Here is a 24278-nt window from a genome sequence, read left to right as displayed (position 1 = left end):
TAGCAATTATGTTTAAATAAATAAGAATGAATTATTCATTAAAGATGTAAAAAAAAAAAACTTGAAGAATTTTTCTAAAATAAGCTTGCAACGAATGTGGCAGTTAGGCCTAGTCAATATAGATACCACAATAGGAAACACAGTTATAGCATATTTCTACTTGCTCATTATTCATCAAATAATGCAAATTTGAATAATTCAATCATTTTTTGAAATATTCACAGAATTTATATTATCTACATTATTAATTTCTTAGTAATAATAAAACTAGAAGCTCGATAAAAAAAGTTTAAAATGCAAATGTTAAAATATTTGAAGATGACATAAAATTAACAATAGTTCAAACCTTATATCTGTAACTCTACTCATTAAATTTTAATACTATTTTATTACAATTAAAAAATAATTGCCAAAAGCTTTAGGATTAGGTACTTTTGCAAAGTGAGGCCTTACTAAAGCGAGTATTTTAATTAGGAAAGATTTCTGATGTACTCATTGTATAAATGTTTCAGAATAACATATTATGTTTAATAATAATTTAACTTCAATACATTATTAAAATATTAATGATTGAGAATATAAAACACTGGAAAAGATATAAATTTTATTCCTTTTTACTGACTTACTTAAAAAAAAAATAGTGAAAAGTTAGATTTTAAAAATAAGTAACATTAACATAATTTTGTATAAAAGTAATAAAAAAAAAATGCAATATGAAATATTATCATTTTATAATTTTTCAACATAACAACCACTCATGTGGAGTTGTTTTTTCCAGCACTGGATCAGTTTGAAAATCCCAATTACATAAAATGCCATTAGCCCATACAAATTGTCAAATATCTGACCAAGGGATTTCTGCATGGATTCAAACAGATGAAAATTTGTGGGTGCCAAATCTGGTCGTATGGTATTCCACGAGACTGGAATTTTCAAACTGATTCAGCACTGGAAAAAACACAGCTCCACATGAATGGCAGCTATACTAAAATGTAATAAATTGGTAATACTTTCCCTTCTGTTCCATATTGTTATCCATAACATTTATTATTATTATTAATTATTGTGTACAAAATTATGTGTGTTACTTATTGATCCTCCTTATACTATTCAAAAGTAGAAATTCCTTATTTCTACAAATGAAATAAACTTTAAAACATTAAAAAAACAATTTTGCATCTGGTGAAAATATAGCTCTTAACATTAGAACTGTTAAAAAAATGATATAACTGAATGATTTTATTCAGTATATCTTTTTTTTTGGTGGAATGAATTAACATAATTACTAAATTATTAGTTTAAAATTTTTTTAAAAAAATAGTATATTCACTTAAAGTTTTTTTAAAAGACACTAAACATATGCAAAACTGTATTTATTGATAGAAAATTGTAAATTTCTACAATACATTTTGCTTTTTATAAGAAGCAACAAAAGAAATTGGAAAAAGATAGGCTTTCATAACCCCCCCCCTCTTTTAATAATTAATGTTTGCAGTGACACTCAACGACTTTCCTCGTCAGATAATGGAGGTGATGGTGGAGACACAGGAGGTGAATCAACCCTCGGTGGCATAGGTGGATTTCCTGGAATAGCTGGATTAGGTTGTGATGCTGGAGGTGGTGGTGGAGGAGGGGTAAATTTTTTCAATGGAGTAGTTCCTGCAGGAGGAGGAGGTGGTGGAGGAGCAGAACTTGGTGGAGGTGGTGGAGCCATACTAGAAGGAGGGGGAGGAGGTGCCATGCTAGTAGGTGGTGGTGGAGGGGCCATACTGGTTGGAGGTGGAGGTGGTGCCATGCTTGTTGGAGGAGGTGGTGGAGGAGGAGCCATACTAGTAGGGGGCATGTGACCAGGAGGTCTCATCATAGGAGGAGGTGGTGGAGCAAAATTCATATTCATTGGGGGAGGAGGAGGTCTCTGCATCTGTTGGAACTGATTCATAGGAGGAGGAGGCATTGAAGGGAAAGAAGGAGGCATACTACTAGGTGGAGGAGGAGGAGGCATACCCATAGGCCTAGGAGGAGGAGGCATCATTGGTGCAGGGGGTGGTGGAGGAGGCACATTCTGCATTGGTGCATTGGGACGTTGGGTCTGTGGCTGACCAGGAGGTGCACTGGGTGGTGCAGGTAATTTAATGACCTTAGGTTCTACTTTAAAACTGAACTGCAAGAAAAACTGCTTAGTTTCTTTGTTCCACATGACCCAAAATTTCCCTTCACTCTTATCTACTTCTCTGCTTGGGACCTTGAAAGCTATTGTTTCATATGGTTCAGCAGCAAACAATAGATATTGCCAGCGACGGTCAGGAGGTTCTACCTTTTGTTCATAAGCAGACATAAATCGATGACGAGGAGCAATTCCCTCTCCAATCTCAGGGTAATCAATTTGAAATAGCAAGCTCTGTTGCCCAGTTTCACGATCACGCTGTTTAGTTACTCTATAACCTGGTCGACCAATCTTAACAAATTTCTTAATGTCAACTCGTGGCTTAGCAGGCGCAGGTTGCTGAGGAGACTCCTTAGCTTCTTTAGCTGCTCTCCTAGCTAGATTTGCTTGATGCTTTTTTCCTTGGGTATGAGCTAAGTAACTTCCTTCGTTGTTGTGTAGTGTGAGACAAAGCTTGCATTCATAAGATCCTATGGAAGAGATACACATATTGAAATACTCATAGTAGATAGTATCTCTAATACTTATTAAAATAAAATCTTTTTCATTTATATTCATAAAAATAAATATTCAAAATTCGAAAGGACTCGCCTTTGGAGTGCATTATGTGGCTTAAAAAGTATCTGAAATCTGACTAATATGGCATAAAATTATAATTTATAGCTAAAACTATAATTAGACCAATTTTGATGTATAAACTAATGCTATAATCCAGAGATATAAAAACTCTAGAATTATATTTAAAAGAAAAATATTAAGAAATATCAGTGATGGAAAGCAGTTAGATAGAGTGTAGCAAAAAAAAAGAAACGTGTTCAGGCCAAAACTGGGGAAGTATTGACAGAAGAAACGGTTGCATTGCGTCTACAAAAAGAACATGAAGAACGAGAAGCCAAAAAGAAGAAAGTTCAAAGCAGTAAACCTCCTTTGAATCAATTTATGAATAAACACCCCTAGATTTCTCGAATCATATTAGGATCTTGGGTATTGGTAAAATACGAAGGAAAGAAATCCGTTAAAGAATTTATTGGCCAAGTAATTGCTGAAAATGGGGAATTGCTTTCTATTAAGTACCTAAAAAAGTCTAGAATTGGAAACTATTATACATTCCCAGAATCAGATGATACAGATGAAATTGAAAAATCAGAGGTGATCAGAGTCTTGGAACAGCCAAATTTCAATAATAGAGGACATTATAAATTTGCAATTTAATGGAACAAAATAATAATATGACAAAAAGGAGAATTGCAGGCATTAAATTTACATTGTATAGTACTTGTCATTAATAAAATGTGACCATTACTTCATTAGTTTCTTTTTAAATTGTCATTTTTTATGGTATGACCACTTTACCCCATCCCCTGGGGTAAAGTAGTCATAAAACTATGCTTTTTAAAAAATGTTATAAAATAAATTTATTTCCAACAGATAGTTCTGAAATCCTGTGAATGTGCTCTTGAATAATGTAATGTAAAATAACATCCAAAATATTAAGATATATTTCATAAATTCTTATGTTTATATTCTGTGAAAGTTAAAAATATCTGTTTTTATGACCACTTTACCCCACCTGACCCTACTATCTGCACACATGCACAACCAAGGGGGAACGGCACCTCAAAGTTTTCTAGAATATTTTGTAATAAATTTGTTATCTTCTTTCTCCACGTAGATTTGTAGATCTTGGGGTAAGGCTGTGAATCTCTTTATCTGAACATTTATTATTGCATGAAGGTTCGGCACTCAGTATTAAAATATAGAAAACTGAACATGCAGTTTTTCTTCCACCAATAAAAGCCAAAACTTATCAAAAAACTAATATTTTAGTAAGAGAACATATACCAAATTAATTAAAGAGAATTTTTTTTAATTATCATGTCTACTTGATGCAAAGTAGAGAACAATAGACAATTAATCCCTTGATGGATGTTCAAAGTTTGAATGGGCATCTACTTCTTAGTTGTGAAATATGCATACCATGTTGAGAATTCAGTTGACCACGTGATCTCCCTGGGCGGAACTAGCTGCCAATCATGTGTCACGTGGTCTCCCTGTTGTTGTTTAGTATATTTTTTTTCTAGCAGAAGCGAACTGGACTCCTGTACTAGAGGGAGTGTTATCTCGGCTCTTTCTGAGAGAGTTTTATGTGTAGTTCTTTAGGCTTTCTACACTAAGGCGTATTCACGTGCCTTTTGTTGTTATTGTTACCAATAAACCCCAGAAAAGACAACATGTGTCTTCAAGTCATTTCACTCCAGAACACAATCTTCACTATCGAATAAATTATTGTGCAATCAAGAAACGCAACGATAATTTAATATATATATATATATATATATATATATATATAAATATGTTTAATTATGAAGTATATTTGTACCTGCACAGCCAGAATCAATAATGAATTTCATTCAAAATTTGATAGAAATTTACAAATTTTGTGCTTACAAATAAAATTTCACTTAACTCGTTTTTCTGAATTAACAATTCATAAATAAATATAATTCTGAAACTGATAACTCAGGGAAGTCTAAAACATGAAAATTCATCAAAATCTCAAGTTCACGTTAATTATTATTTTTTTTTTTTTGACAAATACATTTTTCTTGCATACAAAAAATAAAAATGCAAGAAAGTTCATCAAAAAAAAAAAAAGTCCTTATACAATAATAAATTTGCTTTCACATATGTCAATGATTTTAGCATCAATTAATGTTTCCTTTGAAAAATAGAAAGTACGATATAAAATTTCCACAAGAAATAATACTAAAAATGTTTTCCATAATGAACTCTAAATAAAACAAATAATATTACTATTAAACCATAAAGATGAGCAGGAAGTTAAAAACTTTAATATAAATATATTTTGATAGAAAAGCATTCAAATTTTAGATCTAGGACACATAGACTAATTTTATCTTAAAAAGTAAGCATTTTATAAGTACTTTCAGAGAAAAAATAAGAACCAACTTTAAAGAAGTATTTTTTATTACAGAAATATGAGTTAGATGAAATAAAATAATTACTAAGTAAGTACCCTATTTTATACAAATATAAACATAGAATACTATCAGGAATTCCAAAATATTTTTCACCAACACTGAAAATGAGTTTTTAAAAAAATGTTTCTTAATGTAAATTTTGCCCGAGAAATCTTACTAAAGACTTTCATAGCATATCTCAAATTATTTAATTACACTACAATAAGTAGTATAAGAAAAAATTAAAAGTTTATACTTTTACTTTACATTCCAATTCCTCAAACAACTGATTATGATTAGGAACATAAGTAAACAATTCTCAAATATAAAAATCATGTTAATTTTATTAAATACCCAAATAAAAGGTTGTTTTATTTAGAAGTTTTTCTAAACTCTTTCAATTTGTTCAATTTTCTTGTGAATAGCTTTTCACAAATCATCAGAATATTTTGTTAGTAGTGAAAAGTTTCTGGCTTGTAGAGCAAGTAAGTGCATCAACTTTATATTCAGTTTCAGCAATTTTCTTCTCTAAGAGAAATTTCTTGTTCCATAAAGAAATCTGATTCTAACTTCATGCTATTGACAACTATTTTTTTAGCCATCTGTTTCCATAAAATAGGCATTTTGAATGGTCTGAGATTAATGTTTACTGAGTGGATTTTGCCAGACTACTTTATGTGGTCATAGAACATGATATTTTTTATTTAAATTTCTCATTTCAATATTTTTTTTTAATGCTGCACCCTCTTTTAACCAAAGCTTGTTCACAAGAAAGAATGAAAATAATTTTCATAACTCTCCACAGTTTTAAATCCAAAATTTCTAAATTTATAGTGTTCAGATAAAATAACTAATCCAATCTGACCTTCCTTATATTAAAATTATAAAAATCGATTAAAAATTATTTGACCAGGAAATCTATAATCTTCATGATGTGAATGACACCCCTCCCCTCTTTTCTGATGAAGGTGCAATACAGAACATGTTTATCTTTTACAGGCTTACTTTATTTTTTGCCAAAACATAATTTCTTATAGATGCAAAATTTATCGGTGATGCATTTATTATATATTCCAACAATTTTCTTCTTCTTCTTTTTATGAAAGCATTATGCTTGAAACGCATATAACTTTATCAAATGTTTCTTTTGTGAAATATAAGGCTTACAATAATTTGTTTCCTTTATACTTGCACTCATTTATCATTATTACAAAAATTAAGACTGGCTATAGTAATTTTCTGAAGAAGAAATTTCATCCGAGAACCCCCCCCCCCCCGCCCAACCTTTAAAAGAAATATAATCATAATTTTACTAATTTATGAATATCAGATGCATCAAAAGCCACAAGTGGATCATCATTCAGTTGTATTCGATAAAAATGCCTCCAATATTTCATTAAAAGTTTCCTAAGTGAGATATTATGTTCTTTCTGGTATAAAATGTAAGGTCCTTGAAAAAGCTGAGAAAAACAAGAATAAACAGATTTTTATTTTCAGAGGTATTATTCAGATTTCAGTATAGTAAAAAATTAGAAATTTTTGGTCGACCACTTGAATCTAAAATTTGTATCAGAGCTACAATTTTAAAAATAAGATTACTTGCCAAACTTTATTTATCTACGAGTGCTTATTTGCATGTGAATATAAATATTGGCAGACAATCAATTTATTAATGGATTTGGCTCAAAATTTTGATATGAATACATACCTTAAATGCTAAAACTGTGCACCAAATTTTATTGATGCAGTGTTTCATGTTTTGAATGTTATCGTAGATAACTGGTGGTTGCTTGGATAAACAGACTATTTACAAAAAAACTTCATGGAAATGGATTTCCTTTAAAATGTGATAAAAAACTGAAAATTTGGTGTTAAGAAATTCTAGTTCAAAGCTTTTGTGTTATCATGTTCACAGAGACATAATTAAAAAAATGTTTTATTAGGTGGCTTAAATTAGGTAAATTGGAGAAAATCTTGAATTCGAATTTTTTTTTGGTGGTTACATTTCTTTCTCTTTGCATACGTATTAAAAAAAAAATTATTTTATTTTTAGTATTGTTTAACAAGGACAAAAAAATGACCTATAAGTATCTTTAAAATATCATAAACATTTAAAGTTATTTTTATTTTTGGAAGTCTTGAATCATACACGTTTTCTAATGTATAATTAAGAAGATCTAAATTTTTGCATAAAAATTAATAGAAGTAAAAATATTTAAATAATTCAGCACTAAATAAAAGCGAGTCACTAAATAAAATATAATGAATAAATGTTGTACAAAGAAGTAATTATACGTACACTAACAATTTCATATTTATATACATAAAACTAATACTCTAAAAAGAGAAGGAAAAAAAATTATCCTGTCTAAAAAAGCAAAAGAAAGTGAAAGAACGGCCAAGTAAATGAAAAGAATATATTTTCCCTATTCTATCAATAGTTCCCTAAATTGTGATAAAATCTTTTCAATTGCAATCAGTTAAATAGTGAAAGATCTGATATTGCAAAGAAAATATAATTTATAATCAAATGGCGATAACATGGTGAGATAAATTCACACACCCTCATCAGAAGATAAATATAAGTATCTGGATAAAAAATAAGAACCTTTAAGGCCCTTATATAAGGACCATTAAAAAAATAAGCAGTTTTTAAGGATGCCACATACCCTGTACATCTGCATAAAAAAAACATTGTTAAATTTACAGTGTTCACCTTCATTATAATAAAATTAATTCATAATTAGAAATGCTAAGTTTCCACCTTTGGATCAACACAAAAATATAAGAACTAACTAGCTCATTTAATTTTGACAATAAGAACAAAAATTGAAATGAGTAAATCCCTTAAACAAATAATCCTTTTGCCAAAATGAATTTATAGAAGTTCAATAATTAATTATCAAATTATGTAAAAAGAATATTATAAAGTTAAAACAAAAATGCCCTAGAGACAAGCAGTCTAGATAAAACAAATGGCTATTCTTAAGGGGGGGGGGGAGAGAACCCTAATTAAATAAGAGAAAACAAAAGCAATTTCTTTTAAAGAAATTCTGAAAATTTAAAAAGAATAAATAGAATATATTTTTAAAAATATGAACATATTTTTAAGCAAATTAACAGCATCAAAAGTCTTGCATACTATCTAAATTTCTTTTATCAATATGAATTTTCATTAAACAAAATCTATAAAAAGATTGTCACATTTTGCATTTCAATAATTTTTATTTTCTTAGTTAAGGTCAGAAACTTTAAAATTTTTATCATAAATAAATTTTTTTTTATATCAACAATATTCAAGTCCACAAAATTTAAGTATCAAAAATATATAATTGAAATGAAATCAGTATTAGTTTCAACTGTGGTCTATAAATTGGAAGGGGGAGGGAAATCTTCCATAATATCTTTTCAATTCAGTATACGAGAAGAACAATTTTGATTAGAAAGTTAGAATAGATTTTTAAATAAGGTGAGAATACCACACATTTTTCTGGATCGCTAGTTTATAAAGAATATTTGTGTTTCTTAACAAAATACTTATCAGTGATAGAAATTCAATACATTAATGGAAAAAAAAAAAAGATACGGTTTTAACAAGTTTATAAAAACAGTAGCAAAAAATATATATCAAAAAGAAAATACATGGTGCAATTTGTTAAGTTAAATAATAATAATGCTCATTTTTGAATTAAATGTAATGCTTTACAAATTTAGGTAAAAGACCAATCTTTAGTTACAAAGAAAATACATAATTTTTGAGAACTTGCATCCAAATTTTAATTCACAATTTTAAATTTCTCCAATATGTTCATACTTGGAATATAAAAATAGATACAATCAAGCAACAATGTAATTAAAATTATAAGAAAACAGCAATAAGACATGCCATGTCATTTATCTTCTCTGAGAATAAAACAGACACTTATAAAAATATTATAGGAAGAAATACATATATTGCATACACTGCAATATTTTATACCTAAATGATTCTTCATAAAATATGGATCCTTGTTCAAGTCAATTGTCTCCAACGCTAACTGGCGCAGTCTTTCACGCCGATCCCTATTTGTTTCTGACCATGAAGCTACACCTCCTGTGCCAGTCTTCCCACCAGCACGATGCTGAAAATCCATAGCTGACCTGCATGTTAAGAGAATAAGTTTCCTTTAATGGAAAGACTAAATAGACAATATCTCAAGAATAGATCATATCTTCATCAAGAATGAATATGCATGCATTTCTTGGAAAAAACACTATATTAAATACTATAACACTGCAGATAGAATTATTCGACATTAAGTAAAGAGAAATTAAAAATTCTTGATAAGTATACCAAAATCATAATTTTTACACAGCTTATTTTATATAGTGGTACTTTAAATTCATCTAAATATCACTCAAGATACGAGCCATTCTTTACATATAGTAACTTCATGTTGTTAAATATGAGGATATTTAACAATTATGCAGCATATGGTTACTGAATTGAGCAATATATATATATTATATATTGCATGGTGACAACTATAGTTGAGCTAACATAGAACTCGTATAATTTCTTTGCATTACCAATTTAAAATTCCCTTCACCACTGGAATCTAAGTTTTCACAATACACACTGCAAATGTGAATGATAAAATTGCTCAACATATAAACTATATAACCATTTTTAGAATTTTCTGTAAATTATCTACAGTTGTATTTGTGAGTCTACGATTTAAGAAAATATAAAAATCTAACCTTGATTACAAATTGTAGTTGTTACACATCAAAAACTATTGGCAACAAGAAAGAGGAATAAGTTATTTGAAGGTTTAAAATAAACAACTAAGAAAACCTTACAAGGTGCATTACTGTGTTAAATTATAAGTTTTAGGGTTTATACAGGGTAATACAAACTTTAAAACACTATTCCTTTAGCAATCGGTAATAATAAATTTTAACAATGAAGTATTTATATCAAAGTGTTTACTTCTAATTTACCACACCAGAAAAAATTCCATTATATATATATATATATAAATAAATATTCTTTTAATGAGGATAAAAATTGATTCATCACAATAATAAAAATCTACTTACTCTAATTTCACAAATATTAGCGATTGAACCGGGATTACACACGAGTAAATAATATAACCATTTTTAATAGAAATTGTTGCCACACCATTACAATTTGTTGTAAAAGGAAATCACCGTTATTCGGAAATTTCAATTTACCTTTTTTATGTTATAACTCATAAAATATTATTGAAAAATTACATTTATAAATTGTATCTTCTAAATATGCAGGTTCAATACAAAAAAATGTTGAGACAAATATATTTCTTCTTTCGGTAAAGACAATCAGAAAGGGAACAATTGACCAATAGAAGAACCGGCATAGAATGGGCACCTTGACATCGTATATTGCTATATCCATTGAAAAATTTGTAAACAATCCAAATGTGTGGAATTGCACAGAAAAGTTCTTCGCTCGTGTTACAAAAAAACTTTTTGGAAATTTGAAATAAAATATATTTCCAACCCCCGTGTTAATTCAAAGCCATTTTAATCGTATGTATTGATAATGTAATATTTAAATATACAAAAATTATATTTGTGTGTGCATTTTTATTGAAATTTGTTCTTGAGTTTAAAAAACGCTGGATGCATTAAAAAAACTAAATAAGGAATTTCGCATAAAAATTTAAAATTATAATAATATTTTCTTCTTATGTATTTCTCAAAGAAAGGATAATTTTTCACAATTTATTGAATTATTAAACTATTCATAATAGAATTCGAATGACAAATTTGATAGTTTTCATTAAATTTTATTTAAATGACATTCGTTGAGAATTTGGTAATAGTTTAACCGAACGTGTTATTATTTCCAACGTTTAAACTACAATTTTCCAACAACTCATAATATTAATTTTGATATCAGCCAAAATAACGTGTTTAATATATTAATTTAAATTCACTCTTATACATTCACAAAAATGTAAATGATCATATAGATTTTGAGATCTGCAATTAAAAAAAATCCTAGAAAATAATTATGGAATAATGTTTATATGCATTTTACTTAATTGATTTCCAAAGTAGGGAATTAATTTCGAAAGTGATAAGATACACTTATTAATGTTAGAATTTTTCAATTTAACAATTTCATTACTTGCCTGATTATATCTAATGAAAGTACATAGGCTTATAAATATAATGTAGAGAGAGAGAGAAAATTGTTTCTTTCTCTCTCTCTCTCTATATATATATATTATGAATTTGTATATGCTTTATATCATCATAGCAATTATTGATTAATTCTCTATATATCTATGTATTCTTTTTGAGGAAACAGGCTTGGAGTTCTGCAACAATGTTTTTTCTTCATGATTTAATGAAAATAGTCTTAATTTTTATTATCAAGATTTCTTTGTTAAAATTCACAACGAGCTCAGTGTATCATGCTGATTTAGAAGGCAAAATGCCAATAAAAGGAAGAAAAAGGGGACGAGAAACTATTCTGAACTTATATAATTTAGGAAAGGAATTTGCCACTATATCATTTTGGTTCTATAGGGGGGAAGAAATAGCCTGTGTGACTTAGAAGTTAAAGGCGTAATGGAGTCAGAGCTCTGATGATTAGGAAATTATTTTTAGAATGTACATTTATTACATGTATATATTTATGCATCCACCCATCTAACATATGCATGCAGAGGCACACACTTATGTATGTGTCTATGCACATTTTTATACTTTATTACTACAAAATGCATAACAATATCTATATATTCATAATGTAGTACAGCGTTCTGAATAATAAACAACTTTGTAAAGATATCATACAGTATGTTGTGGAAATAGGATAGGCAAGCATGAGAAGTAAACAGGAATATAAATTTTTTAGGAAAGAATAAGTTTGAATTATCTGCACTTATGGTCTTAGAGTTGTTGTGAATTTTATTATTTTTTTCATTCTTTCACATTAAATCATATAACTTTGAAAACCTCAGGATGGATAAGTCAATTTTTTTTATTGGAATGAAATTAAATATTTAATTTAAAATGACTTACTATATTAACAAGCAGTGTATGAGTTCTTGTTATTTACGTCAAAATTAATGAAATATTTTTTTTTTATCTCCTTGTAGGATATTGTAAAGATGATAACTGAAGGTAAAATGGAAAAGCAAGAATCGTTTCCAAAACCTGATTTTGTTTTGCAACAATTACAAATATTTTTAAGTGGAGCTAGCAGAATAGCCAAAGTAAGAAATGCAGAAGTTGCTCATGCTGCCATTTGTCTACTCAAATCAACAGAAGCTGCTCGGGATGCAGCATTGGAACATGCTTACAATCTTTTTGATGAATCTGTCAACAATTTCCTGAAACTTGAAATCAGTGATCGTGATTCAGAAGGACTTTCTAATGATACCATCGTTCAGGAAGTCCATAAAGTTCTCTCTGATTATGTTGATAAAGAACCTGAAACATGGGCTCCTATCATTTCAACTTGGTCTTTAGACTTACTAGGTTACCTCAGCAGTAAATATGCTGATCGCAGAGGTGTATTACATGCTAGCCTTCCAGAAGTTTTACAATTATGGATGTCATGCCCACCAACTAGAATGCTCATTGACTTAACAACACAGTGCCTTTCTACACTTGTTAGCAGTAACCCTGATACTTGTATTGATGCTTTAATTGAAACTTCTGTTAGACATTCCCCACATTTTGATTGGGTAGTGGCTCATATTGGATCTTGCTTTCCTAATACAGTAATTACTCGTGTATTAGCTTGTGGTTTAAAAGATTTTATGCAACAAGATATTGCTGATGAAGCCCAGATAAGCACAAATAAAAATCCCAAAATTGCATCAGTTGTTGGTATTTTAGGACATCTTGCAACTCATCATGATTCAGATACACGTTCTGCCATTCGCAATTTGTTCAATGAAAGTTTTTCTGATTCAGCAACTAGGGAGCAATTGGCAGCTGGACCATTTCTATTGCATTTGGCTGCTATGTCTGATACATTGTCCCATGTGATTTCTTCAGAGTTTGTTAAAGTTGGTTAGTATTAAATTTGAGATCATTCTTTATTTCATTTTAGTTAGTTAGTTTTTTTAAATTAAAAAATGCTTAGTAGTTTCTAGATTTTTTTTTATTTAAACATTTTTTATACTCAATAACAATTGTACGTTTTTATTTATTAATAACTAACCTTCTTCGGTGACCAGCTGCTGTGGTGAGATTAACGTTTGCTAAAATTTTCAATGAAACATTTTCTGTAATTTAATCTCTTAATAGCTTCTTCAGCAAAATATTTGTGAGCTTCAGATTTTGATAATCATATAACTCATAATATTATAGAAATCTGAAACTATTCTATTCATTGTACTATGTGTCTCTCTAATTTTCTGCCAGTTTCCATAAAATTTGAACTTTAAATTGAAGTATAAGTGGTTTAAAAGATTTCAATTAAATAAGAAATTAAATATTGAAGAAATTTCAATCAATAATAAAGAAACTTCAATTAATATAAAACATTTTTTGTTGAAACCAAACATTTATACATATTTTAATATGAGTACAGAAAATAGAACCATTCATAATTGAAGTCTCGTATGCATTACAAAATATTTTTTTAAAATATGTTACGCAATATCTCACAGAATTATTCAATAAATATTTGCCTGATTAATCATAAAATTTAGTTTTACTTTCAAAAGAATTAGAATGATGTAAATAATAATAATTTATTTGGTTTCGGTAAATAAATATACTTAAAAAAATTATGTAATGAAATTATATTCTGCGAAATATTCATTGATGTTTAAACTTTCAATTACATTTTTATTTTATTTTCTGTGATTAAATTTGACAGCATTATGAAGATTTGAATAGAAATTTTTAAAACGATCAGCATTTTCATAACCTTAGGCCTTGGGAAACTTTGGGCACTATTATTTTCTTTGAGACAATTGATGGAATGGTCCAAAATTGCCCATTTTCATAAGATTCTTTCTTTTAATTTAAGACTATTCACCTTTGACACCAATCTAGTTTGCTTTTAATATTAGTTAGATTAAATTTTTTAAAAAAACTGTGTATATATAACTTCAAGCGCATGATTCTAACAAATTATCAGATATTAAAACCTTATTATTATCATATATGAAACCTTATTATCTCCTATATATACTCTGTTGAACCTTTCTAATAGAGATGAATCCTATAAAATCATATCATTATTAAAAACATAAATATACAGTTCATTTGGTTTCTAAATTTTGCTTTATTGTAATTTCTTTTTTTTAAAATTCTCATTAACAACATTTATGAGAATTTTTAAAAATTTTATTTTTATAAATATTTTTTTAAAAAAAATTTATTCTTTAGCTGTAAACACATACACACAGTTTGAACTTCAGAGCAACAGTGTAAAGTTAGGCAATAAATAAATAAAATGCCAAATTTACCAGAAAATTCCTAAGATTATTAAATTAGTATTATTAAAGAGATAATGTTTATATTTTAAAATATGTTAAATTCATTCTTTTTGCAGTTATATTTTTGGAAGTTTTAGCAGAGAAATGTCAACATTTCAGTTAATATTTAATTAATTGAAAGTTTTTAAAAAAAATCACACTTAAAGTGTGTGTGTGTGTGTATATATATATATGCCGAATTTAGTCACTGTGTGTTAATTGGTTTGACCAATAGAGTGCCAAAACATGCATGAATCTTTATTATTAGTACAGATATATATTAATATATTTAGTTGTATATATTGGATGTTAATTCCAATATCTAAAAAGAGTGTTCACATAGTATTAACTGTATATTATGCATTAAATACTGCTTACTCAAAAAGTGTTAAATTTTAATAATTTTCACTTATAAAAAGAATGTATTTTTTATTGTTTTTCATACTTATTTTATATTTTATTTTATAGTTAATCCTGAAGTTTTAAATAAGATGTATTATCAAGTAGAGAAATGGAAATCTGCTAAAATTCCTGGAACAGAAGGATTGGCTAATTTAGTTGTTCATTTATTGTTGCGCAGTGATGGAGGATGTCAAGTAATTCGATGCTTGTTAAACATCATGCCTCCTTCTAATGTGGAAGTTCATGCAGGAGTAAGTTTTCTGTCATTTTTTGATAAAATTAAAAAAATTTTTGTACTTAAGAAAAGTAACATTTAATTACTAATACAAAATATTTTCATATATTGAAAAATTTGCACTATTAATAAATAGAAAATTTTAGTATAAATTTAAATACTTCTAGTTACTTTATTAGACTAAATATGTATGTTGGCAAATTTGAATTTCTGAATGTTCTTTCACATGTAATATAATAGTTTGGAATATTTCCATGAAAAATTAAAATGTGATATCTTTTTTCCAAAAATAAGTTTTTTTTTTTTTTTTTTAAATTGGTGATTATTTTTCTAGTGAGTGCTCAAAGGCTAGATTAAAAAAAAGGACTAAAAAAAAAAAAAAAAACTTACACATTTACATGCATTTGAAAACTTTCACACTTCATTTGATGAAACTGAATTTATGTCAATCAACTTCATTGCAACTAAAATTTTTGAATCTCTACCTTAATTGTAAACAGTAAAAATATAAGAATAGACTGTATATTTTCATTTTTATTTCATGCTGATTATAATAAATTTAGAAATTTAAAAATGAACAATACTTTAATGATCTTCATTTTGATATTTTTAAAAACTCAATTATAGTATAAGATATAATTTACTTAAATTGTAGTCATTAATAAAAGCTCTTATGATACATTTTATATTTCAGATTAAATCAGCTGCAGGGCTAATCCTAGATTCTGTTTTGATAGAAATTCAAAGGAGAGCTTATGGTGGAGCTGCTGAAATACCTCTTTTACACTTTCTCAAAACCCATGTTGCTGATTTGACTTCCTGTCTGATTAACCCAGACACATCAAAAGCAAGCTGGGTTTTAAATCTTTTAAAATTTATTTGTTTTCATGGGGAAGAACCAGCTACTGTTTTTGTGCTTGGTTATCTAATGAGTAGCGTAGACAATGCTGCCCCATACATTAGCAACATTTACCAGGATATAAGAATGCACCAACCTCAGGCTCTTTCTGCAACTTTATTGCATCAAATGGCAGAACTGAAATCCAACAGGCTTTCTAAACCTGTTACCCTCATACAAAATATCATTAGTTTATGTCAGAGAGACCCATGGACAGGTCTTATTACTGAAGGCATGGCACCTAACTTAGAAGTATTAGCTGGACAGATTGATAGTAAAAATACTGAGTATTCTGATGCAGTTGTAGAACTTTTATCCATCTGTGTTAATCCTAAGCAAATGCCCATGAGTTCTTTATTTATCGTATGTTCATCTGTAGTAAGCTACTTCTTTCATTTATTAGGTAGAAAAGGCATAGATCTTGTCATAAAAATTACTTTAATAAATAATGTTAAGAATTTGTTGTCCAATCTATGCCAACAATCATCAGCACAACATGCAGTACTACGTATGCTTTTGGAAGGTGTTCTTGACAAAAAATATTCTTTATTGTTTGGTGCAAAACTGAAATTAAATGAATCAAAACTGATCTCTGAAACTAATCTTCTGGATGAAAATGTTAAATATATGTCTTCTATCACTCTGCCTCAAAGTCATTCTTCTGTTTTTCATTCTGGCATCATTGGTTCTGGACTTAGGATCACTAAGAATATTCCACAACCTGAGAAAGATATAATCCTCCTCAATAAACAAGTCATCTTAGACATTATTCAGGCATGCTGTAAAACATCTTGGAGATTTCCATTAGATGATATATCTAATTCAAATAATAATTCACTGATTCCTGGTATGAAGATAGTAGCTTTACTGATGGTAGAACTTATTTCTCCTGATGTGATGTTTAATGGTTTACCTTGGCCAGATGAAGACTACTTGAAGGTAGTATTCAAATTTCTTTGAAAATTTATTTTATTAATATTTTATAAACATTATTATAATGTATAAAAAGAAATTACATTGTAAGGCCTAATGTGGATCTAATTAGAATAACTGCCTTGTTGAACAGCTATAAGTTTTGAGCTATCTTGATTATCTATCCGTGATAAGCAGTTAATTGTTAAACAAAATAATTAGCTGTAAAAATTAGTTGTAATTACACTTTTGATAGTTTTTAAATATATATTTTTTCCCTTAGAGAGGCATTATATGTGAATTTATCTTTCAAAATATGAATGTACACATTATTTAACCTTATGCACTTCTCCCTCTTGCTAAAAAATTATTTTAATTACAACGTTTATGCAATGTTATTTCTTGAAAGAAGTTAAAAGCATTTCTTTATTATTTTAAGATATGTAACTTTTCATATAGTCTAACATTTTTATTGGTGTATCCTATAAAAATTAAATGTTTACTTTACGATTATCTGCTATATGTATCTGCTTAAGGAATATTTCCATCGTTACATATGCACAGCAGCCATTATTCTGACTCTTGTACTGTTAGGTTCGAAAATTTAAAAGAGCGGGAGGTGCTTATCCAAATATTGTGCTCTTCATAAATCAAAAATTTATGAAAAGTAGCTTTTGCTAAACTTTAACATGATACACTCATCTAATTAATAGACTCTCAGTTATATATATTTCTAATATTTTAGTATCTGTTAATATATACCAATAGTTTGTGGATTATTAAATCATAATACTGTTGAAGTTACATGAATTTTGAGAACACTAAATAATATTGTTCTCTTTTTATAGGTCACTGTAGAACGTGATTTGCATATCAAAAAGATGTTTGAAGATTATCCTATTTTATGGGACTTACTGTCACTAGTAGCAACCAATCATCCATCTTTATGTTATTGTAGTGTTCTTCTCAGAGCTGTTATGGCTGTTTTACTTTCATTTTGGTCCAGTAGTCAAGAAAAAGTCACCACAAATTGCCCTAAGGAATTGGCTACCAGTCAACACCTTATTAACATCATGGCTACAGGGCAACTCTTACCTCCCCCCTTATCTTACATTGATGAGGTATTGCCCCTAGTCACTCCTTATGAGGCTTTCAACCTTCTCTCAGACATCTGGCAATATATGCGGGACAATGTCCCTAGTCCTGCCCTGTTCCATTCTAAAGCACCAGGCTCCTCAAGAATGTGGAGAGATTTCTCTGGAGACAAGAAAGATGAGACAAAACAATTTTGTGACAAGAAATATATCAGTAGACTGAGATTTATTTTATTTGCTAATATTGAAAAATTTGGGGTGGTGTATGCAAAATTTTTCCCTTCAGGATAATTTCTTTTGTCATGTTTTGATTTTTTTATTAAAGGATATTTTTGATATTTAAGAAACGTTTTTATACATGGAGTAAACGTAAATTACTGGTAATAGATTAGTAGATCTACTTTTGCACATCAATTATTATAATTTAGTGTTTTTATTACTCTGAATTACAAACTTGCTTAACTAATCCCCCCCCCTCCAAAGTTTATTTCTTCACCCTCTTTTTAATTTGCATGCATAATATATGTGAAGCTTAATAAAACAAACACATGAAAATTGAAAACATATATTTTGAAATCATGTACTAGGAGTCTTAAAATACATGATATTCGAATTCTTTTGGATAAATATAATAAATTTTCTTTGAATGCACGAACTAACAAATATCATGCAAACAATGCAGGTACATTCATTCTTCATCTGAAACAGTAACTATTCGCATCAAATTTATATGTACATATAATTGTAGTTTAACACAAATTAATATATATATGTACACATTTATATAGACTCTGAACTTGCACTTCCTCTAAATTATGGCAGGGAATCAACATATATGACACTGAGCTTCACAAACAACATCCCTGCAAGGCAGATAAGTAAGGCAAGAATCTCTCAATAGTGAATGGCACAAATGTTAGTTTTCATATCACAAACTGCATACATACAGATGCAAGTAAGGCTTTCTACAATAAAAACAAAAGGAGAAAAGACTTGATGGTAGTTAAGATCTTTGATTTGCTAATTTTTATAAAATATGCATTGTAAACTGTGTTAGTCACTATCCATAGTTTGTTTGAAATATTATAATAGTACAGACATTCAGGGTAAATAACATTGAAAATATAAATAAAAATCTTTTTGTCTGTGCCAGCACCTAATTACTCATTTGAACACTGGAAAGACTAACACATATTTTCCCCCTAAAAATGGATTCAAATTATTAAGACCAAATATATTTGTTGCATGAAAAAAAAAAATTATAAACACGGTTTTAAGGATTTTCATACATCTAAAATATTCAATCTTAAGTGCTATGATTCAATATGTATATGTTTCATCAATTTAAGATCTTATTACCATCAAAAATCTTTTCTCCAATTTGAACTATGGTGCAAAATGTAATTGTTTTGATCATTTCATAATAAACACCAATTTTTATTTTACAAACATAAAAAAAAAGTTAACAAACCATTTTAAATATCTTTTCAACTCTAACTTAATGCATTAAAAAATATTTATAATAATGAAATATTTTGAATTATTATGAGCAGCTTTCAAAAACAAATGCATGGTTATTACATATCATTAAAAAATTGCAGGTGGAAAGAAGCCAAATCATAACTTAGATGATGAAAATATATTAAATGATAACACATATGTGTTATCTTGGTAATGAAAAGATAACACATATGTACAAAATAACAATAATTTAAATTTTTTATATAAATGAAAGTGATTGCATTACTGCATTGCAAAAAATTGGTAGGTGAAAGATTCTGAAGTTCTGGTGATTCTTAATTTAGATGCACATGGATAATTTCTTGCTAGGAATAAAGTTTATTCACAAGTTCTGCATTAAAGTATTTCTGTCTAGCATTAGAAAGGCAATAGGTATAAAATATATCTCCAGTCAGAAGAGGACTAAATTGCATTTCTTATAGAAGATAACACAAAAATACATTGCATATCTCTGTATGAAGTAAGAGAAATTGCTTTTGCTTAACTAACAACAATACCTTTTTCTGTAATGAAACCCATAATATAATCAAAGAATTTTCTCATAACAGACAGTCAAATTGCAGGTTTCTAAAGGCAACAATTATTTTCAAAACATAGAATAAAATTAAATATCAATTAATTTTTGAAGGATTGAAAATAAAATTTATCTCTTAAATGGTAATATTAATAAAGGAAACACATATTTTTCTATATATAATATATATTCTTTTATATATAATACAATACACTCCCGATTATCCGCGGAATTGGGTGGCGCGGCCGCCGCGGATAACAAAAATCGCGGATAATCCGAAAAACGCTAAAAACCGATATAGCAAAAGAGAAAACAGTCATTCCAACTTTGAAAAATCGTTTTATGTACAATAAAACGTAAAATAAAGAGCAGGAAATGTTTAACTAACGCATAATATTTTAGTATATCACTCAAAACTAACCTAAAGTGCATTTTGTTAATGAAAACAGAAAAGTGCTTTGTACTTACGAGGGGCGTCAAGAATACACAGAAAAATTAATACATATGTATTGTTTTAATACTGTAATGTATTATGTAATTACAAAAGCATAACTGTAAAACTACACCTTTTTGAAGAAATCAGTCATTTGTGTTTGCTTCTTGCTTTGGAAGCATTTCCTCTTTGTTTGGAAGCAAAAAAAACAACCTGAATGCGGCAGGCGCGGATAATCGGGAGTCTACTGTATATAGCTTCTATATATTCTTCCTTTTCTAAATCACTTGTCTTTACCAGTGATGAAATTTAGTATTTTTAATTAGTCTGAAATTCCTTTCTGTAATTTGTATATTAACATTTTCAATATAAAAATGTTTTGTGTTTAAATTGCTGCAAATAATGTCCAAATAAGATAAGAATATTGGAATTTAAATGAAATATATTTATATAGAGTAGAAAAATTAACTTAAAATACTATTAGTGTTTCATTTGGAAAAATGTCATCATTACTTAATCATTGTAAAAAGAGAGCAATTTTACCAGCATTCCAAAATCATTTAAAAATATACTAGCAAATATAATTTTTTTTTTTTTAAAAAAAGCATATATTTCTGGTTTAAATATTGAACACAGCATAATTTTAAAATTTTCTCCTTAAAGCAATACAATACAATACAATACAGTTTATACAGTATATGAATATATTTCAGAGAATTCAACATTTCAGATTAATAACAAATTTAAATGATCTCCTCTTTCAACAATATTAGTCAGTGAATAATTGGAGTTAGAAAAAAGAAACTTCCCATTCCTTTCATTTCATTGTATGTTTGGTCATTTGTGTAGAAGAAAACACATGACTAAAAGTCAAACTTTAGACACAAACATAAAAAGTCACTTTTTTAAATCTTACTTTAAAAAAAATCTTAAACAAACAACACTGTTTAGAAAAAGTGACAATATATTTTCAACAAGTAACTCTTTAATTACTAGAAAACCTTTCAAGGAAAAGAGAATAATAATTGTTTTTGAAATATAAAATTTAAAAACTGATAGGAATTTTAGTGTAATAAGTAAAAATCTATGTAATAATATTTGTTTAATAATAACCAATGACCAAAATACATTGGGATGAATTCCTTCCAAGAATCACAATTGGAATTCCAAGAATCACAAAGAAAGCAATACATTTCAATTTTTAAATGTTTTTTTTACCCTTTGTATAAATGATCAAATTTTACTGTTTAATAGTAAATTATGTTTGAATTATTTTTATAAACCAACATTAAGTTTGTGTTTCAGAATTATGTGTCCATTCAAAGTAGATCAAAATATTTGATAAGATTCAATTAAAAATAAACATATATGTACCTATAAAACATCTACTCTTCATTATTAAATAATATATATATTTTTAATTTGCTAAATGTTACAAATAAAATTTTCCAATACTAACAGGAAATTAGACATAATAACACTTCAGCATTCGTATAAAATTCTTAAGCCATTTTAAATCACTTGTAAATGCACATTTTGTTAACCATTTACATTTCAGTTTTAAGTCCTGACTGATATATTAGATGCATCATCACACTAGTAAAGTAATCAACAATCAAAAATTGTTTAACATTCATATAAATTATTTATGTTATTGATTATGATCTAATTAATATCTGGAGTGTAAAGGGTTAGTAGTAGTGTTAGATTTAATATTTTATTAAAGAATAAATATCAGGCACATTGAGCTAATATGCATTTACCCCTTCCCTTTCACATAAGTGATATTCAATATACAGAAAATAACTAATTTTTGCTTACATGCAAAATTACATAATATTAATTTTTGAGCAAGCCAATAAAGCATAATCAATACACATACATATCATATATATATATGGTAATGTAAGAATTTTCATCTCACTGTGATATCAAGGAACAAGTAAGATTTAATTTCTCATATATACAAATTTGACTAAAAATAATTCTTTGAGAAAAATTATCACATAATCTGCAAATTAGCTTTGAGATTGCATAACAAAATTATCACAAAATTTAAAACAAATTATATAGGATTAGCTTTTACCTTTGAGGAATTTTTTTTCTTTTTTATTAAATGGTAAGTGCATTTAATATGGCAGTGATTATACGAAGTCAAACCCGGCATGTACAAAAAACAGAAATGTGATCACAGTGCAATTTGGCAAAACAGAACTATGTTTAGACTAGAGTTACAGACTCGCAAAAAGAAAACAATAACTTAAAAGCACATACTACAGCATATGCTATTGCTTTCTGAACTGAAAATAGAGTTCATTTGTAAAATATACAACAAGTGATTTTTTTACAGCACAAAAAGCAAACTTGGTATAAATATTGCAATGCATTGTAAAATAGATATTAAAATAAGCAAAAATATCCACAGTATCTCAATACTGTTATTAACAGTATAAATCCTTGATCGCATTTTATATTAATGCTTCATAAAAATATTCTTCAAATTGAAATGTATAAATTTATTTATTTAAACTTTAACTAGAAAAAAATTAATGTTTGAATCAGCACAAAAGTAATTTTTCTAAAAACACTTCATTAAATTAATTATGGAGAGAAATATTGTATTATAAGACAGAAGTGGAGAATGTCAGTGAAAAGTGTCCAGGGAAATGAAAAATGTAAAAATCCGACTAATGAAAAAGATTCAAATCACTAAATGATAAATAAATTTTAAGGAAATAATCAAGCAATAATATAAAAATCAAATCTGTACTAATAACACAACTTGCAACAAGTTTTACTATAACAATAATCATGTCAATAGTTTTTACATGAATTAATCTTTGAAAATTTTAATAGTTTATGTACAATAATATAAAATTGTGTATTCTTTTCTATATTACGTTTACTTCAAAATCTTTTTTTCATTCTCCAAACACACTTAGCTTTAAACTTCTAATAAAACTTAGCCAATAAAGTGTATCATCATAAGAAATAAGTTGTCTGCAAAATGAATTAACTTCAATACTGTTCATGGTTTTTCAACTGATTTGTGCAAAATTGAATAGTGTAGAAAATCTATGAGTGTAATAGGAAATTTCCAGACAAAATAGTGAGCAATTAAGAACCAACTGTGGATATGTATGCAAGAAGGGCTCCTCTTTGGATTATTCTTGGGGTACAGGAATCTCACAATCTTGACTAGATTCCTCCTTTACAATGCACTCATTAGGTTCATTCTCACTAAAATCAGAACTTACTACACTAGAACTTGAAGGCTCAAGCATGTCACTTAGTTGTTCTGGTTTCCCTGAGCACAAATACTGAAAAAGAGGCAAATGTATTAATTTAATTTTACTAATAAAAGTAAAAAAAGTTTTAAAAAATTAAAAAATAAAGGAAGAAACACTTTAGGTGAAATAATTCTTTAAGCAGCACAAATTGTTATCAGTTTATAATCCACATGAAATCATTTAACCCAAACAAGCAAAAAATAAGAGACATAATTAATATTTAATTTTAAAATAGGGAAGGTACCTAATAAATTTAAAAACTTACAAAAGACAAGTAAATTCTGAATATTTTAAATTTCTTTTATAAATGAAAATCTTATTATTAGATTTAAAGAGTGAATGCTCAAATGTAATA

The 24278-nt window shown here is 27.9% G+C and overlaps 3 protein-coding genes across 5 annotated transcripts in view; 1 reads left to right on the top strand and 2 right to left on the bottom strand.

The window, feature by feature from the left end:
* Positions 1–1356: 1356 nt before the first annotated feature.
* Positions 1357–10362, bottom strand: LOC129964119 (splicing factor 3A subunit 2-like). Its single transcript, XM_056078808.1, has 3 exons — positions 10228–10362; positions 9125–9285; positions 1357–2634 (listed from the first exon to the last, which is right to left on the bottom strand). Exons 2-3 carry the CDS (start codon positions 9276–9278, stop codon positions 1502–1504), a joined length of 1287 nt encoding a protein of 428 aa, XP_055934783.1. The 5' UTR covers positions 9279–9285; positions 10228–10362; the 3' UTR covers positions 1357–1501.
* A 145-nt stretch (positions 10363–10507) lies between these two features.
* On the top strand, positions 10508–18538 carry LOC129964116 (integrator complex subunit 5-like). The gene is made up of 5 exons (XM_056078804.1): positions 10508–10701; positions 12285–13206; positions 15093–15277; positions 15956–17098; positions 17920–18538. Exons 2-5 carry the CDS (start codon positions 12297–12299, stop codon positions 18454–18456), a joined length of 2775 nt encoding a protein of 924 aa, XP_055934779.1. The 5' UTR covers positions 10508–10701; positions 12285–12296; the 3' UTR covers positions 18457–18538.
* A 176-nt stretch (positions 18539–18714) lies between these two features.
* The window catches only part of LOC129964117 (DNA-binding protein RFX2-like), a 52827-nt gene continuing 47263 nt past the window's right edge, over positions 18715–24278 (bottom strand). For all 3 annotated transcript variants that reach the window (XM_056078805.1, XM_056078806.1, XM_056078807.1), the window contains one exon: positions 18715–23953. In XM_056078805.1, coding sequence (XP_055934780.1) covers positions 23798–23953 — 156 coding nt within the window. In that variant the 3' untranslated portion in view covers positions 18715–23797. The remainder of the gene's footprint in view (positions 23954–24278) is intronic.

This window comes from Argiope bruennichi, chromosome 3 (assembly GCF_947563725.1).
Source record: "Argiope bruennichi chromosome 3, qqArgBrue1.1, whole genome shotgun sequence".
In the NCBI taxonomy this organism is placed as follows: Eukaryota; Metazoa; Arthropoda; class Arachnida; order Araneae; family Araneidae; genus Argiope; species Argiope bruennichi.
Note: the sequence above shows the minus strand (reverse complement) of the source record. Positions and strands in the feature narration are given on the sequence as shown.

What these genes read in the sequence shown, in the direction of transcription:
- LOC129964119 (XM_056078808.1), bottom strand. Translation starts at nt 9,278, where the DNA reads ATGGATTTTCAGCATCGTGCTGGTGGGAAGACTGGCACAGGAGGTGTA. An exon ending in TTTTATGAAGAATCATTTAG is followed by an intron (nt 2,635 to 9,124) that starts GTATAAAATATT and finishes TCTCTTCCATAG; the next exon opens with GATCTTATGAATGCAAGCTT.
- LOC129964116 (XM_056078804.1), top strand. Translation starts at nt 12,297, where the DNA reads ATGATAACTGAAGGTAAAATGGAAAAGCAAGAATCGTTTCCAAAACCT. An exon ending in ATGTGGAAGTTCATGCAGGA is followed by an intron (nt 15,278 to 15,955) that starts GTAAGTTTTCTG and finishes TTTATATTTCAG; the next exon opens with ATTAAATCAGCTGCAGGGCT. An exon ending in CAGATGAAGACTACTTGAAG is followed by an intron (nt 17,099 to 17,919) that starts GTAGTATTCAAA and finishes CTCTTTTTATAG; the next exon opens with GTCACTGTAGAACGTGATTT.